The sequence below is a fragment of the Prunus dulcis genome, chromosome 1 (genome assembly GCF_902201215.1).
Source record: "Prunus dulcis chromosome 1, ALMONDv2, whole genome shotgun sequence".
NCBI lineage: Eukaryota > Viridiplantae > Streptophyta > Magnoliopsida > Rosales > Rosaceae > Prunus > Prunus dulcis.
In genome coordinates, this window is record NC_047650.1 from 13,003,468 (window position 1) to 13,022,849 (window position 19,382).

Consider the following 19,382-nt stretch of genomic DNA (forward strand, 5'->3'; position numbering starts at 1 on the left):
CTATTATTGTTGCTGCAAACTGGGCCACAAATCCAATGATTGTCCTAATCATCGACAAGTTAACTTGGCTGAAGTGAATGAGGATGATAATAAGGATCATGGTGCTAATGAAAAGTATGAAGTAGCTTATTTCGCCTATGAGGAAGGCGACAAATTAATTAACCTAGTCTTGCAGTGGGTGTTACTTGCACCAAGACAAGAGGAAGTGCAGCGGCATAAGATCTTTCAATCTCTTTGTACCGTCAATAACAAAGTATGCAGTTTAATTATCTATGGTGGCAGTTGCGAGAATCTCATATCCAAAAGCTTTGGGGATTATTTAAAGTTGCCAACAGAGAAGCATGAATCACCTTATTCCTTGAGATAAGTGAAGAGAGGCCCTTCAGTTCAAGTGACAGAAGTTTGCAAGATACCGTTGTCCATTGGTAAGCATTGCAAGTCTGAGGTTCTTTGTAATATTATTGATATGGATGTTAGTCTTTTTGTTTTTGTTTTTTTTGGGTAGACCTTAGCAGTTTGATACATATGCCACTCATAAGGGACGTGATAACGTGTATGTTTTCAATTAGGGCTCTCATAAAATGGTTATGGTTCTCGTGAACGATTCTAGAAAATTAGCTGCAAATTCCAGTTTCCTCACCATAGCTAGCAATGAACGTGACTGTTTAGAAGCCGTTAAAGATGCAGAAACAATCACGTGGGGATGAAAGGGTTGTTCGTTGTCGTACTAGAGAAAGTTGAACTCCTAAAAGAAGTGCAGAAAATTTTGCAAGGGTTTAAGGAGTTGATTGCTGACGACCTACCCAACCAAATACCTCCCGTGAGGGATATCCAACATCAGATTGATTTGGTGTCCGGAGCAAGTCTCCCAAATCTACCACATTACTGCATGAGTCCTAAGGAGAATGACATTCTACTAGAGAAGATAGAAGAGTTGCAGCAAAAAAAGTTTATCCATGAAAGCATGAGTCCTTGTGCAGTCCCAGTATTATTGGTGCCCAAGAAAGACAGAACATGGAGTGTGTGTGTTGATAGTAGGGCAATCAACAAAATTACTATCAAATATAGATTTTCAATACCACGGTTGGAAGACATGCTGGATGTGTTAGAGGATTCTAAGGTGTTTTCAAAGATAGACCTTCAAAGTGGTTATCATCAAATTCGCATCAAGCCAGGTGATGAGTGGAAAACTGCGTTCAAAAGCAAGGATGGCTTGTATCAGTCGATAGTAATGTCTTTTGGTCTTTTGGTCTTTTGGTTTATCAAATGCGCCAAGCACTTTTATGTGCCTTATGAACTAGGTCCTTCGCGTTTTGGAGGAAAACCAACTTTTCCTCAACCGAAAAAAGTGTAATTTTTGCACCAATAAATTAATCTGTCTAGATTATGTTATTGGTGAGAATGGCCTTCAGGTGGATGACGAGAAGGTGCGAGCTATTAGTGATTGGCCTACCCCGAGAATGATAAGTGAGTTGAGAATCTTTCATGGGTTGGCTACCTTTTATCGAAGGTTTCTTCTTGATTTTAGCACAATTACTGCACCCATCATTAGGTGTTTAAAAGAAAGAAAGTTTTAGTAGGGTGATGAGCACGAGAAGAGTTTCGCCCTAATTAAGCACAAGCTGTACACTGCCGCGATCCTAGCCCTTCCTATTTTTAAGAAGAAATTCTAGGTCGAATGTGATGCAAGTGAGGTAGGAGTAGGTGCAGTTTTGTCTCAAGAGAAGAAACTAGTGGCCTTTTTCAGTGAGAAATTTAGTGAAGCTCGCCAAAAATAGATTAATTACGAGCAAAAATTTTATGTAGTGGTTCGTGCTTTGAAACAGTGGGAGCACAACTTGGTGCAACGAGAATTTGTACTCTATACAGCTCACCAGGCACTGAAGTTCCTCAACAGTCAGATATCCATGAGCAAGATGTATATAAGGTGGAGTACTTTCCAATATAAATTCCTTTTTGTGATTAAACATAAATCAGCTACCCTTAATCGTGTGACAGATGCTTTAAGCCGAAAAGCAAATATGCTAGTTCATGATTTACATGGAGACATCCTTGAAGGAGAAGCTAATTTGAGATTTACGTGGAGGTAGCCTGAGTGGACACTTGGGAAGAGACAAAACAATTGCTGGCATGGAGGAGCGATCTTATTAGCCACAATTGAAAAAGAACGTGGGAAAGATCGTGCAAAAGTGCTACACTTGTTAAGTGTCTAAGAGTCAGTCTCAAAACAATGGTCTTTACATGCATTTGCCTGTGCCTAATGATATTTGGCAGGACCTTTCAATGGACTTCGTGTTGGGACTCCTCCGTACACAAAGAAGAATAGATTCTGTTTTTGTTGTTATTGACAGATTCTCCAAAATGGCCCACTTTATCGCGTGCAAGAAGACGAATGATGCTGCTAGCATAGCCAAATTATTTTTCAGGGAGGTTGTTCGTTTTCATGGCATGCCCAAATTCATCACTTCTGATCGTGACACCAAGTTCCTCAGTCACTTCTAGGTTACTTTATGGAAGATGTTTGGAACCACTCGTAATCGCAGCAGTACTGCACATCCTCAAACTGATAGGCAAACAAAAGTTACTAACAGAACTTTGGGTAACATGATCCATAGCATTTGTGGAGATAAACTCAAACAGTGGGATAATGCGCTACAACAAGTGGAGTTTACTTATAACAGCGTTGTTCACAGTGCCACAGGAAAATCACATTTCGCTTTGGTTTACACTTTGATTCCTAACCATGTGATTAATTTAGTGAAGTTACTCAAGGCCCATGGTATAAGTACCGCAGCTGAGCATATGGCAGAAAATGTCCAAGCTGTGAAGAATGAGGTCATTGAGAGGTTGGAGAAAACCAATGCTAAATACAAAGCCGCCGCAGACAAACATAGATGAGTCAAGGTGTTCAATGAAGACGACTCCATCATGGTCTATCTGAAGAAGGAGAGGTTTCCAGTAGGTACGAATTGCAAGTTACAGCCTCGCAAATACAGTCCCTACAAGATTCTAAAGAAGATCAAAACAATGCTTATGTTGTGGACTTGCCCCCATCTATAGGGATTTCAAGCACTTTCAATGTTGCTGACCTATATGCATTCCATGATGATGATCCGCTCTATCCTGAAGATAACTCGGGGTTGAGTTCTTTCGAAGTAGAAGGCATTGATGTATAATATATGGTCGAGTTGATCAAGGAACAGCTGGACAGACATGCATGTCGTCACGACAGCAAAGCCCAATTTGTGCAAGTATGGGCCCGAGCTCAGAATCGGGCCCATGACCTACCGTTTAGAAGAGAACAGCATGAAAAATGCAACTCACTAATTTGCAGTGAAGTATGGCTATTTTAGCCAAATTCTATCGTTTGCTTTGACTTTTCAATGTTTAAAACTTTTAGAATATTTTGGGAAACTTTTATTATTTTCCTTTTTGTTTTCTAATTAGCTTTCTTAGCAAGTCTAGGGTTTCTCATTGGCTTTCCAAGCAAGTCTAGGATTTCTCTTGTATAAAAGGAATGCGTTGGAGCATCATGAGATTATTCATCTTATTTTCAATCAATATATTTGAGGTTTATTCAATTTCTCTAGTGGAATCCAGTTTGTTGGTCGATTATGACATTGTTACTTGTAGGGTTATCATTCAATCTCCCTATCCCTTATATCTCGCTACGTCACAAAGTCTGATTGATCAGTCTCTGCATGCAATTGCTCCTAAAAATTAAGACAATCTCTCTCTTGCTTAATTACATTCTGATTGTTGAGGTGCAACTTAATCCTTCTTAGTTATATTGTTCTCACTTAGCAATTAGTCTCTTTGCAACTTCACTTACCATAGTAGACTAAAGCTTAGAATTGATGAAACGAGGAATTTAAGAATTTGAGAATAAGGAATTGGAATCCCTTAGTTGATCTGATTCTTAGTTTTGAGGGTATCTGATTAAGAATTTTACAATGGAACTCCCATGATTTTTTTATTCCATATGTGTAAATTTTACGTATGGGAAGTAAGGAATTGGAATCATTCCAATACACGTGTTTAGAAGGAATTGGAATGATTTCAATGAAATCATATATGAGCATGTAATTGGGCCACTAGAAAAATTAAAGAAATTTAAACATAAAAATAATACGGATCATAGCGATATCCAACATGATGAACATCCAAAAGCAGAACTTTGTACGGAAAAAGCCTAAAGGGGGGGCCTATTGTGTAATATGTTGTCACTCGCACTAGAATTGAATTCCCCCCATCAGGTAGGAACTGTTGGAATTTTAAAAATTTAACCGTTTCGATTTATTTAATCATTTTGGCTGTTTTATTTTATATATTGTGGGGGTTATAAATATTTAATTTTTACGTTTTATTTCTACATTGAATGCCTTAATTCTCTAGTTTAATGTGGTGAAGATTACATGTTATTGGATGCCTATAAAAGGCCAATCCTCCTTCACATTTAAACAACCACAATACACCATCAGAATATCACATACCACAATCACCACCACAATCTGATTCTCTCCTCTTCTACTTTTTATACTTTCTCTACTTATATTATTATTTTGGGCAACGGTTCAGTGACTTGGATACCTATATCCGTCTATGAATGTGTTCGTAGCAGATCTTGAGCTTGTGTACAAGGGGTCATATCTTAGAGTCTTGTAAACCGCCAGTACATACAAGTAAAGAGGCTACAAAGATTTTAGGACAGCGTTTTTGACATGCTTCACCGTACCAAGCTCACCTTCTTAATTATAATTATTTTGCTTTTACTTATCTATAAGTTTGTTTTTCTTCAGTTTCATTGTACCTTAAAAGCTTTCCAGGTTGTTTATATGTTATTTATAATATAAAGGTTTTTGTATTTGGCTTTACGGAAAAGGAAAACTATATTTTTTTTTTTATAACAATAGGAACTCCTACATTCCTGCCAATGAAATTTGACAGTTAAACAACCTCTATAAGTAGGGACTCCTAAGGCTATAGCATAAACGGCTAGGACATGTAATCTTTTGGTTACACGCTCTATCGATAGAATTTGTTTGTATCATAGGAAATATGTGTTGGATTTGTTGACATTAACAAGCATGCTAAGGTGTGCACCCGCAAACACTCCTATTGTACATAATCATCATCTAGCCATTTACCCTAACCAAGTACCAACAAACCAAGAAAGTTATCATAGACTAGTAGGAAAACTAATTTATTTGTCACATACTCGTCCTTGTCTTGCCTGTGCAATTAGCATTGTTAGTCAGTTTATGCATTCACCCAATGAAGAACATCAGGCAATGATGATGCGTTATTTGAAGGGAGCTCCAGGAAAAGGTTAGATATTCAAAGGATTTACAAATGCAAATTTGGCTAGTAGTATTACAGATAGACGTTCTACATCAAGCTACTTCACCTTGTGGGAGGTAAACTGATTACATGGCGTAGTAAGAAGCAAAATGTAGTGGCACAATCTGCAACTTAGGCCAAGTATAAGAGTGTGGCCCAGGGAGTTTGTGAGCTTCTCTAGTTGAGAAATTTAATCACTGAAATTGGATTTCCACCGCAGTAAAGGAAATTAAGATCTCTATTATGATAATTAGGTAGCTCGAGAAATTTCAAACAATCCAATTGAACATGATAGAACTAAACATATTGAAGTGGATCGACAATTTATAAAGGAATAACTTGTGGGGAAGTTGATTGATATCCCACTTTTGAAATCTGAAGAACAGCTGGTAGATGTTTTGTTGGACGCAATATCAAAAAAGGTGTTTTATAACTCACTTCTCAAGTTGGGCATAAAAGATTATTTATGCAAGAACTTGATGGAGAATGTTGGCGTGAATCAAGGGACAATTAGAGTAGGAAATATATTTCTTATTTAATAGGGAATCCTATTTTAGGATGTATTTATTTTATTCCTTGTATGATAAGTCCACTTGTACATCTTTATATTCACCTCCACAAAGAGAAGAATACAATACAAACAATTCAATCCCAAATTTTCCATTCAACTAGAGACGAATCATACTTTTCGTTAAGGGGGGCAGCAAAAGGAAGAGAAGAAGAAGAAGATGAATTCATATCCCTATCAAAAACCTGCGAATTCCTACAAGTCAAAACATGCATATATGTATATATATATTCATAAATATGCAAATAACACTAGGTCCAAATTAGCTGTATAACTGAGAATGAGAAATGAAGGACCAAAGGATCTCTTCACAAATAACGACCTTTTGAAAACATATATAATCATAAGAGAGAGCTAATAAGTTAGACACAGTACCTCCAGATCAAGAAAGAAGCTGCAGAGTATTAATCGCCTTATCAGCAAATATTAAGAAAGAAATAATAGTATGATTATGAAGACCTACGTTGCACCTCAGGATCGATTCAAGGATGAGATCTAGAAAGGAGTGGTAGAGATTATAGCTATATCATGTTTTGGCAGTTGTGGTTGACTCTGTATGCATAAGCAGAACGGAAGAACAGTGAAAATTACAAACAGAGATCAAACAAAATTGGAAAAAGAAGAAGTAGCGAGTAATTTTCCAAGCCATCCGACTCTGACTAAGAAAAACTATATTACCAGCAAAAGCACCTCAGTCTGTCTTAACCACTTAATCTACAAGCTCGTCTTTTTTTAGACAAGAGGAAAAAATCGAAACTTAAGTTTGGGTGGAGTGCAATTATCGCTGGAGTCTTTGTGCAGTTAATCACCTTAAATAAAGTCTGTGTGTATGATGGTAACAGATTTGCATAGGCTTTTATCAATGAGATATTTAGTCATATACCCATTTTTAGCATTAATAATATAGATAAACCTTATACCATTTAGTGTCCGTTTGACATTGCTTATTTGGGGTGATAAGTGATTTTTTAAAAATTTTGAGAAGCCCAACCCGTTTGGTAAACTGTGAGAAAATCACTTATTGTTAAAAATTGTTGTGAGAGAAAGCTATAAGGGAAAGCAGCTAATGAGGTGCTTTCATTTTCTGATTATGCAGGAATCAGTTTCGAAGAGGCGCTGGATTTAATGATTATGTGGCAATCATTTTCTGATTATACTTAAAATCAATACCAACAACACTTTTAACAAAAATTTTAGCAAACGCCAAACTGCTTTCTCTCACAGCTGATTTCTCTCATAGCAAATCTGACATCAATTATTTTCAAACAAACCCAAAAAATGATAGCTGGCCATATTGAATTTAATTTTGATTATTAAATTACTTTGATACCCTATTGAGTGTTTTTGAGTTTTTTATAAGGTTTTGGGGTTGGGCTTGTTTTAAGGAATTGATGGCAGTTTTGTAATTTATAAGAAGTTAAAAGCCTCTTTGTTATGCTGTAAATGAGTGTTGGGTGTGTCCATTTCATATAGGGTATTCTTATAATTTGGGCCCCTATATTGAGTATAATAGTGAATTTCCCTTTATTAATTGATTAAATATTTATTTGCCTTCAAGTAAATTAGGAGTACTTTCATTAATGCAACAGAGTCCAACTTAAAATTCTAATTCATGTGATGTGAGGATGAAATGTTTGCTTGGAGACACAAATTTATTTTGGAGTACAAGTTGTTGGGAGGGTGGAGTTTACACAAATATTCATTGGGTGTCTCAATTTACATAAATCTTTTGATGCAACAAACTAATGGTCGAAAAACGTAAATAATTTGACCTAAAAAAAACATAAATAGAACTTCAGTGGTATTTAGAAAGAAAAGTCTTCAACGTAAATAGAACTTTAGTCTTCAACGTATACAGATAAAAAGCAAGTAATAAAATTGGCTAAAGTTGATATGTTTTCCACTCTACAACAGAGTTCGAATTTTCCTCCAAATAATTTAGATTAAATTAAAGTAGAATATTGCTTGCATAAAATAAATTTATTATTAAAAAAACAAAAAAAAACAAAACTGGACGCATGGATTATATGTAACTACCAAGTCATATTAAAGTAACTCTGCCACTTCCATTATTTACAAAATTGCCATCTAAAACTCCCAGACGAGCTATAATCGAATGGAAATAACTGAGTATTTTTTCTTTCCAATCTTATGTAAACGGGTTGGGCTGAAGGCTTAAAACATGAAAACTGGTTGACATAGCATTTTTGTCGAAACTAATTCTTCATCAAATTTGGTATTTTATTATATCATAACTTCACAAGATAACATTCAATAATAATAAACAGGAATAATTCATTTCGTGACAGTAACATAATGGAGGGTTGGAATTCTTCTCTCTCTCTCTCTCTCTCTCTCTCTCCCTTCAAATTTCAACCTCTTGTTTGGTTTGTGGTGTGGCTGTTGGAAAGAAAGTCTTCAACGTCTCTTATCAACTTAAATTGATAAGATTCTGTAACAAATTAAAGAAAAATGACAAGAATTAATAACTTAACTTGTATATTATTGCCACATGTTATACAAGAACTAAAACGAGCATATATACCTAGTCTTCATTCCAAAGTTGTGCCCCAGTAACTTGGCAGAAGGGCATATGAAGCTCTACAAGATTTTGAGCAGAAAACTTTGATGGCAAAGATTTCATAGGATATTTCAGCCATTAAAGGTAACTAAGTCTTCTACTTCTTGTGTAATTGTATTAAAGCCCTATGTCATATAATTAGGCACTTTAGCGCTAGGTTATTGTAATGTGAGAAAGCTCTAAGGCATCAAATTGGGTTTGTTGAAGAAAAATATGAAACTCCCAACATAATTTCACCATCACTAATTAAATAATGGGGTTTTATTATTTTAGGTTCGACCCATTCGAGACGCGGTGTCTCTTAATTACAATCCCTTGCTTCAAGGGAACACCCTTTGATTTCATCATAAAGAAACAAAACGTGTGTGTTTGGTTTTGCTCTGCCCCTAAGTTTGAACCTCAGGGTGCCTACATATCCCTTGCGGGAATCAAGCCACTCGTAGTTCAAAGAATTGCAATGAATAAATGACTCATTGCAAGGGAAATTTGATTTGAATTGTATTGAAAAGTGTTTGAGTGAATTTAGCTGAATAAGCCAGGGATTCAATGTGGAATTGTGTTTAGAGGCAAATTTGGTTAAGAATAAACCAGAGATTCTATTCGGATTTAAGATTTGGAAATTCATAGGTAAGTGTGGCCCACTAATTAAGAATTTGTGTCTTTGAGACAATTTGGAAATGTTGAAATTTTCATAGGTAGATGAGCCATGGAAAAATTGGAGGGTTTTGTACCATTTTTCTTATTGTCAATGTCCAAGAAAAATAATGAGCAATTTTTATTAACCCACTAATTTTCTAAAACGGACATTCGCATTTGGAAAAGTATTTTGGAAAATTTGGTTACAATAAACCAAGGATTCAAATTTGGTTGCGGTTGCGTCTAGGAGGATACTAGACTACCTACGTACCCTTGACGGGATTAAACCGACATAGTTCCAAATTTAGAAATTAATGGGTAAGTGTGGCCCACTAATTTAGAATTTGTGTCTTTGAGACAATTTTGAGATTTTAAGACTTTCATAGGTAAATGACCCATGAGAAAAATTGGAAATTAATGGGTAAGTGCGGCCCACTAATTGAGAATTTGTGTTTGAGAGATTTGAATTTAATCTCATTGAAATTTGCATGGGTAGATGACCCATGGGAAAAATTGAAAATTAATGGGTAAGTGTGGCCCACTAATTGAGAATTTGTGTTTGAGAGATTTCAATTTAGTCTCATTGAAATTTGCAAGGGTAGATGACCCATGGGAAAAATTGGATGGTTTTGTACCATTTTTCTTATTGTCAATGTCCAAGAAAAATAATGAGCAATTTTTATTAACCCACTAATTTTCTACAATTGACATTTGCATTTGGGAAAGCGTTTGGGCGAATTTGGTTAGAATAAACCATGGATTCAAGTTTGGTTGCCGTTGCGTCTATTGGGATGCTAGACTGCCTACGTACCCTTGACGGTATCAAACCGACGTAGTTCCAAATTTAGAAATTAATGGGTAAGTGTGGCCCACTAATTTAGAATTTGTGTCTTTTAGACAATTTTGAGATTTTAAGATTTTCATAAATAAAAGACCCATGAGAAAAATTAAAAATTAATGGGTAAGTGAGGCCCACTAATTGAGAATTTGTATTTGAAAGATTTGAATTTAATCTCATTGAAATTTGCATGGTAGATGACCCATGGGAAAAATTGGAAATTAATGGGTAAGTGTGGCCCACTAATTGAGAATTTGTGTTCGAGATATTTGAATTTAATCTCATTGAAATTTGCATGGGTAGATGACTCCTGGGAAAAATTGGATGGTTTTGTACCATTTTTCTTATTGTCAATGTCCAAGAAAAATAATGAGCAATTTTGATGAACCCACTAATTTTCTACAATTGACATTTGCATTTGGGAAAGTGTTTGGGCGAATTTGGTTAGAATAAGCCAGGGATTCAAATTTGGTTGCGGTTGCTTCTATTGGGATGCTAGACTGCCTACGTACCCTTGACGGGATCAAACCAACGTAATTTCAAAGTTTGGAAATTAATTTGCATGGTTTTGTACCACTTGGGCTTGTGACATGGTTTTGTACCACTTGGGGTTTTGGCGTGGTTTTGTACCACTTGGGATTTGACGTGGTTTTGTACCACTTGAGTCTTCACTTGACGATTTGAGAATTAATGGGAATTTTTGAAATTTAAGCCCATTAATCCATAATTTGCGAACTTGAGGCTTTGCACCAATTGTTCGCCAACTGAATTTTAAATGGACAAGTCCATTAGGCTTGAGACTTGTAATGAATGAGTCCATTGTATTTGAGGCTGTCAAGTCTTGGAAATCGGCTTGAAACTGTCTCATGTTGAGAGAGAGAGAGACGCACATCTGCTTTTAACTGGTTCCAATTACTTTTGAATTGGATTATTGTCTTCATGGTAGACATCTGCTTGCTAGGCCTACTTGAGACCAGTGGCTTTGTTGGTCTCATATTTAACTGACATAGCGCAGCTTGGTGACAAAAACAAGTATGTGTTTACAGCGAACACATGTCCCATAATTTGATTAGGACACCCAAGCAAATTACTTGAACCAACTGCGTTCTCTTTGCTGGATTGGAACTCCCAAACCATTAAAGAAACAAACTCATCCAAATAGGATTAGAGAATTCATGCTTCTTAATACTTTTGCAGATGGAATTGGAGATTTGCTTTGTGGGTTAAAGACCCAAGCGTGGAGGACCTCCAGAGATGCTTTGTTTCATATGTATAATGCATCCTTAATTGGTGGTGAGTCAAAATGGTGCTCATCTCCTTGAATTGAAGCTGCCAGTTTCGTTTTTTAAGACTTTAGCTTGTGTTGCTTCAGAAACCTTTTTTTTGTTTGTTTTGCTTCTGTAGCGTCATAGCCCCAGAAATTGATTTCACATAAATTTGTTTCTGACCTGAAGAAGAGCAAAGCTTTATTCATTGGTCTCTTTTCGGTGGCAGAGTTCTTGAATTTTGATTCAAAGCCAAACTCCATCACTTGGTGGGCCTTCTTGGATTTTCAGCCAACAACATTAGCTTGTAAAATCCCTTCTTGATGGTGTTGAGGTCAGTCCTTGATTTCAAGGACAGGTTAGCTTGCCGCATGCCAAAAGAAGTCCTCCTGCTTTGTTTCTTTGCTTTTTGGACTTTCATGTGGTGGCTTCCACCACATCCCTCTTCTATTTTTTCTTCTATTTTTCTCCTTCACAATGTAACAACCGATCCTAAATAAATAATTAATTATTAATTAAACATGATAAAAGACCATTTTGTCCCTAGAATATTTTATTAATTTTAAAGTTGACTTTTCGACCGGGAAGAAATTTGGGAATTTCGATTGTACTGTTGCGTAGAGCACGGCGAGATGGGTTCATAGACACGTAGTGGGCTCGAATCAAAGTTGTAACGAGAGAGATACGATCAAAATACCCTCAGTGGCATAACCGTAATTTTGGCAAAAAAGGTTTGATAAAATCTGGTTTCTCTCTCTCTCTCTCTCTCTCTCTCTCTCTCTCTCTCCACGCGCAGCCCCCTCCCCCTTCATTTTTTTGTACAGCGGGTGGCTTCTGAAAGCCACCGCCGCCACCGCTGCCACCACCGTCAATGATCGGCCTCGAGACCGGTCTTGTTCGAACCGCCACTTCTCCCTCTTCCTTTCCCAACCAGCCCCACCCCTGGAAGCGCCGGATTCCATCGGAAAGAGCTCAAAATCGCGCTGGTTTTGACAGAAACTTCGCCGTCTTCATTCTCCGTCGTTCGGCCACCGTTTCCGACAAGTAAGGTATGCTTTCCCACCTATTTTTCAAGCTCTAGCTGGATGGTTAGGTAGGATTTGGTCAATTTCTAGCCTAGGAGGTTCAATTTTCGATTTAGGTTTCTGCCAGTTTTAGGATAGCGATTCCGGCCACTTCCGGCCATTTATGGGGGTATGTCCAAGAACAAAAGTGACTCCAAATGGGATTTTACACCTAGGATAGGAAGCTTGGCCCTCAGTTTGGAGTTTTTCCGGCTGCCAAAAATTACTCAAGGCGCACACGCACTGCCGGGGCGTGTGGCGGCGCGTGGTCCAAGTCATGGACAGGTTTTAGGTCCTAAAATGATCTCCTGGTCCTCACGAGCGTATAGGCATGCTCGAATTTCAATTCGGATGTCATTTGATCGTCGATCGAATATCGCATATTAAGCATTATCTGGGTTTGACATGTTCGGACCGTTGGATCGACTCCATTTCCATATATGTTGATCTAGGCATTCTTAGGATAATGTAGGAATTCACGGATTGTGGACCGGAGCCCGGATGTTCCGATTTAATAACCTAAATTTTGTGTTTACAATAATCGTCTGATTGTGCGATCGCGAGGAATCCGACAATCCAATCCGGACCAAACTTGCAGGACGTGTATCCTAAACTTTGTGGAACCCATCGAAACTTTCGGATAGTAAAACGGAGGTCATGGGCCCCGTGGGCCCATTTGACCAAGTTTGGGTAGTTTGCCTTGGTTGACAGTGAGTCTTCAGAGGTAGTTTTACCTTCCTAGGAGGATTATAATGACCCTAGTAACAGGTCTTGAGTGTTGTTGAGTTATGTTGATTATGTGGGACTAGGATATTAATTTATTTTTTTAAATTGGGGGATTATTGGATGCTATATTGTGGTTGAGGTTTACACAATATTGAAAATTAATACATATATATATATATATTAAAGATATAAAGATGTTTGATTACACTGTGTAAGTACCATCCTGTGATTGTTAGGTCTCACATGGCGTAGGATTTTCCGGCGTTGAGAGAGACCCCATACGTGGTGTTGGATGTTCTGGCGTATAGGGAGATTTTGTGATTGTTAGGTCCCACGTGGCGTAGGATTTTCTGGCGTGATGGAATCACCACATCATTGTCCATTCTTTCTTTGCTTTTTGCTTGCAGCCAAGTTAGACTTGGAGTTATGACTTTCCCTTGTGACGGGTTTGAGATGGTTTCCACCATCATATGAGATCAATCCTTACGGATAGTTTTGGGTGCTTTACACATCGCAGTAACTTGTTTTGGATGTTTTAAACATCACCAAAAGAGAGGCCTTGCAGTAGATTTGTGATGGTTTGCTCTGTGCTTTTTGTACAGCAGGAGCAAAAGTCCAGCAGGAGCCATGGGAGTATACCTTGCTCCGGTGTTGTTGCTTGCTTTCTCTACATTGCGTGACTCCTCTCCTCCTGCGGCTGTTCCTCCCCTCATTCTCCCTCTTCTCCCAGCCATCTAGCCCTTTTTTATAGGCTTCGATGTGAGGAATTTGAGTTGAAGTGAATAGCCACTTCTTAGCTGGGATGCTTATCTTTCAGTCTTTGATACTTGGCAAACACTTATATTCTTTGATAAACTTGCAGGGAGGAATATTTCAATTCCACTCTCCCCCGTCCTCTTTTTGGTGAAAAATTCACACCTAACAGGGTTTGAGTCAAGGGTGAGAGAAAAGAGAGTTAGGGTTTGTGAGAGATCAAAGGGAGTTCTTCATTATAACCAAAGGGGTACTTTCATATTAGTAAATTTCTCGAGGATCATCAAGAGAACGTAGGGACAACACTGAACCTCTATAAATTTTTGTGTTCTTTATGTGCATGTTTACTTTTCGATTTGTTTGTGCTTTATCTTTACGTGACTTGTGTGTGATAGTTGCGCAGTCCATCAACGACAAGGTCTTAAAGTATTTCACTCAACACTAGTTGCTCTTGTATGTTCTGCTTGACATTACGTTGGGTCTTCTAATGAAGTATCATTTTGTCCAAAACAAAAAAGTTATTTGGCATAAAGAATTTAAAATAGTTACATGACCTGTGACAAAACGTACTTTAATGTTCTGCAAAACAATTCTAGATGGATGCAATTCAAGTCCAAATCACAAAGGGAAATCGTGTGCAATGAAAGTTAACTTTATTCTGTTTTGTTTAGATGAAAGTTGCAATTTGATCAGTTAAGGTATATAACTAATAAGAAAACTAAAATTAAAAAAATTAAAAAAGATTGTTACGGAAAGAAAAACCCATAAAACTTGCAAATATCGGTGTTATCAATAGTGGACTGCTGGCCTGTCTATCTGAATTTAACAAAGGGTAGTAATAACAAGGAAGCACAATGTACATAAAAGGCCTCTGTAGTTGAGCAACAGCATCAGCATTTGAGCATTTGAGCATTTGAGTAATAGAATGGAGGCATAATATAGAGTCCTACTCAGATTCTGAAACTTGTAAATGAAGCTACTGGAACATCTTTCACTGTTTGTTTTTTCTTTTTATCAGATGATTATTGCCGTAAGGCAGGAATGTTTATATGACAAGAGAGAAGGAAAAGAGGTTTAGGATCTTTTACTTCTTCTTCAGGCGTTCTTTTTTGTACGTTTTTTTCTTTTTTGTTTGGAGTACATGTTCTATAATAGGCACGTAATCTAACCACGGCTCTGCTTTCTTCATCTCCAGTTCTCTGTCCCTCCAAAATTTGCTTGTTTTCCCCGATGGCTTTTAACAATTTAATACATTGAATGCAATGAAAAAAAAAAAAAAAAATTCATGGCTTACATGGGGAGGAGAGGCCAAATTAAAATTATCTTGCAACTCATAGAAAGAAAATTAAAATTTTCTTCTTTTACATTTTTATGTTTTGAACAAGCGATATTGGTGAAGGAGAATTTAAACAAGGATAAATGCTACAAATTCCTTTGCTTGATGATCTCAGCATCTTGGGCATACAACAGGCAGATTCCACAATTTACCACCTCCAACTCCGGAAAGGGTTTGCGGCGGTCTTGTTTCAGTGAGAAGTCAACAGAGGCCTCAATGACTAGTTTGTAGAAGGCCGTGGGGATTTCAGCTCCCCCTACAACTTGAAAGACATTATTATACCACCACACAAACAACTCATGGGAATCAACTGAAGTCCTTACATACGGATACGGACTATAAAAAGGATGGTTGATTTCGTGGCTTTCACCATTGCTAGTTTTGAAGTTGTACTTGCATCCAATGTCGAAGATGTACTTGTATCCACAGTCCAACCAGCCAGCATTATTGTTGATGTATACAACAACAGAAAGAGCAAAGCCCAAGAAATCTGTACGAAACCAATCGGGAGGAAGCTTGATGTTTATTGAAGATCCCTCATTTTGATGGCAGAACCAATTTGGAATTTCATACCCCGAACAGTTAATGGCAACAAAAGATCCCCAATAAAAATGTTCATGTACCATGGATGGTGATCATAGTTATTAAACTCATGGAGAAAAAAAAAAAAAAAAAAAAAGCAGCTGCTTCAACAGAAGTGAGAGTGACAGAGAGTGTGTGCGTGAGGTCGAGAGAGAGACCTTTAATTCATTTCTATTATCTGGTTCATATTCATCATAGGAATCACCTGAATCATATGATGCTTCTTCTTTAAACTTTGATGACGCAGTTGCCATTCGCATAATTCTGAGCTGTGCATCAGCCATTATGTTGCTTCTTGTTAAATTTAATACACTCTTGAAGAATATAGAAAAATCTAGAAGAAATTAGAAAACTCAAGAAAGTTTACTAACTTTGACAAAGTCAAGTTTTAAGAGAGGATTATTGTAAACTCTAGAAAAATCTTAGTAAAAATCTCGTAATAAAGTAATAATATTATAAAGTAGTGGCTAGGAGAAGAAGCCAAGTCCACCGACTTGGACAATGGCGGCAGCTCTAGTGTATAAATAGATGATGTTGTCTCTTGTACAAAGCCAAGAGAGTAAGAACAGGCCAAATAGCCAGCAAAGAGGGTGAGAACAGGCCAAATAGCCAGCAAAAAGAGAGAGAATAGGCCAATAAGCCAAAAGGCCAATAAGCCTAGCAAATAGTTTCGTTCTAGTTGTTGAAGGCCAATACGCCTACTCCTTTATAAAACCTTGTACCTATCTTTTGTTGAATAAATAAAATCACTATTTTGTTCTCTAAAAACCCAACACTTCTTGCATTCTCATCCAACTTTGGGCATCCAGAAAATATAGGTTTCTCCTCAAGCCGTGGAGGAGAAAATACGTCCCAACCTTGTGTGAGTGCAGTCCTTGAACTTGACACTTTCTTCAGTGACGTGCAACGACCTGCTTCAAGACATTGCAGCAATGGGGGGAGTTCTGGCAAAGATTCAAGGCTCTGGCAATAGGTTAGGCACAGGGAAGACGGCTGAGCAGCTTGTTTGATGCTTGCAGGTATGCTCTTAATTTCGGTATCTTTCAAATCGAAGGAACATAATGAGGTTAAGCAAACGAGGGCATCAGGGATTTCTTTGATACCGCACTCAGCGAGGATTAGTTCTTTCAAAGAGAGCAATCTGACTTGGTCTACTGAGACGGGAGGCAATTTCCCAAGGCACCAGCAGCCATGAAAGTTGAGAGTTTCAAGATTACTTGTACTGTAGATACTGTTTGGGACAACCTCAAGGTCCCCGCAGTGATGGAGATCTAATTTTCGAAGCCCAATTAGATTTCCTATCGATGAGGGTAGAACTTTAACCGCTGTACTTGATAAACTAAGAGACGTCAAATGTTCCATAGGCTTCAGTATTTCTGGGAAGTACTGGAATTCAGAGCATAATTGAAGATCAAGAATCTCACGAGATTTTAACTTGTGAATGCTTGTTGAGAGACTCAGAAGGCTGCCGCAAGCGAAGAGACGAATTGAAGTGAGACCGAAGAGAGACTCCAATGATGACGGCAATTCTTTTATTGCTGTCTTACTCAAATCTAGGTAACTTGTATACCTGGGAAGCTCCGAAAACTCGCCAAGAGAAACGCAGCCGTTTAGACTAAAAGTACCGGAGACTTTCAGATTACAACTGTTGCTCGGAAGTTTCTCAAGGGCTTTACAATGATTAACATTCAAGGAACAAAGTTTTTCTAGAGACCAAACTGATGAAGGCAATTCCTTTACTGCAGTCTTAGATAAATCTAAGGATTCAATGTTGACAGGCATCTCAGGAAGATAGTTGAGATTCAGGCAGCCTCCCAGATCAAGATAAGTAAGTTTGTCAAAATTTTGAAAATAAGAAGTGTTTATACCGGAAATAAACGACCTGTTACCGCCAGACACGTGGACAGAATCGATATTTATCACAATGACCCTTCGGCATGTGTCCTGCCGAAGCCATACATTTTGGCTCTTTTGCAACAGGACACGTGTCATGCTCACAATCCGCTTCTACAGTCCCACATTGGAAATATGAGCATAGTGCACGCCTCCCAAGACCTATATAAGAAGACCCCTATCCTCAAAAGGGGGGGAGAAACCAACGGTACGCTACCGCTTGATCTGTAATCTAATATTTACTAAAATCGTACTTACTTAAGCATCGGAGAGCCTTCGGCCGGTACCACACCGGTATCCCAAGGTCTTACCGAACGTGTCCTTTTGCAGGAACTTGATCTTCCGATAGGTTATTCCCTTCCGAAGACATAATATCACTAAGTTGGGCGAAATACGTGCCGAACCACTTTTTCGCATCCACAGTTTGGCGCCGTCTGTAGGAAACGATTAAAAACCATCAACCCACTATCCCCTAGACACATGGGGACCACCTCAGTACCCACGTTCCTATCGGAAGAAGGGGTACCGTTCGGAAGGCAAATCGGAGCTAGCCCAGCGCTACCCCTATGCACTCCCTTCGAAAACGCCCCCTCAACCCAAACAACCGCCGAAGCCGAGCTGGTAGTCCAAATCGCGTCCCTACGGAAGGACATGGCGAGGCTTCAGGAACACAACCACCTTCTTTCGTCCAAAGTGGACGAAACCCAGCAGCACACGCAGAACATACAGACAACTCACTCTTCCCAGAGCTTGCAGACCCCTCATAGGAAGAGGAAGTACGGAAAGGTAGCGAGGGCAACGCCAGCGCCTTCCAAACAGTTGGTGGTGCCGACACCCAGGGATCAACCACACGTCCCAAAAAAGGTCTACTCCGGTTGCCGACATCGGCTTAACGATCGGGAGGCAGAGAGACAGAGATCTCCTATCAGGATTAACGCTCGATTAAGGGAATCCCGGATGAACGTCTTAGGAGGCAAGTCGCCTATTCGGAGGGTCAGAGGGCTGGACTCCGCACAAGAATCGGCATCCGAATACATCCCTTCCAAGACACAAGCCTCCACCTACCGTTCGGCAACGCCTTCTCGGTATTAGGGGGATAATTCAGTAAGCCCGCGAAGACGCTCGGAAGACTATGGTTCCGAGGAAATCCCAAGCCGGGATCCTGTTGTCCGGCTCCTCTTTCAGAAAGTCCAGAAAATGGAAAACGACAAAGCTTGCTCCCAAAAACCGGAATGGGGAAAGCTTCGGCCCGGACCATTCACCAGACACATCCGGCGTTCTCGGCAGGATAGGGAAGTGCAGCAACTGCGTATACCGTTCTATACTGGAACCGAGGACCACTTAACACACCTTCATTCATTTCAGTCCGCCATTGGATGCAAGGGTCTGAGCGATGAGGGGCAGTGCCTACTATTCCCATCTTCCCTTACCGAAGCAGCCCTGAACTGGTTCTACCGGTTGGAACCGAAAACCGTAGATTCTTTGGACGAACTGAAGCAAATTTTCCTCAATCACTTCATGATCCAAACAGACCGTCTATACTCTGCCGATGATCTGTACACGATTCGGCAACGGGAGGACGAACCATTGAGGGAATACGCGGCCTGCTTCAGTCACGAATACTCAAGGTGTCCGGAAACAGACGATAGGGCAGCCTACGGCGCCTTCAGGAGTGGCCTTCAGTCCTCGCACTTCCGATACTTGGTACACAGCAGCAATTGGCGCACGTACGACGAACTGATGAAGCAAGCAGCAGTCCACGCCAAAGCCGAATACTTCAACTCGAAACCCAGTGTCTCG

The 19,382-nt window shown here is 39.0% G+C and overlaps 1 protein-coding gene across 1 annotated transcript; it reads right to left on the bottom strand.

Annotated features, from left to right (window-relative positions):
* Positions 1-16,364: 16,364 nt before the first annotated feature.
* On the bottom strand, positions 16,365-17,471 carry LOC117614268 (probable disease resistance protein At4g19520). The gene has a single exon (XM_034343023.1). The coding sequence runs from the start codon at positions 17,469-17,471 to the stop codon at positions 16,365-16,367; it is 1,107 nt and encodes a 368-aa protein (XP_034198914.1).
* Between the last annotated feature and the right edge of the window lie 1,911 nt (positions 17,472-19,382).

Coding starts and splice junctions, on each gene's coding strand:
- LOC117614268 (XM_034343023.1), bottom strand. CDS start 17,471: ATGCCTGTCAACATTGAATCCTTAGATTTATCTAAGACTGCAGTAAAG.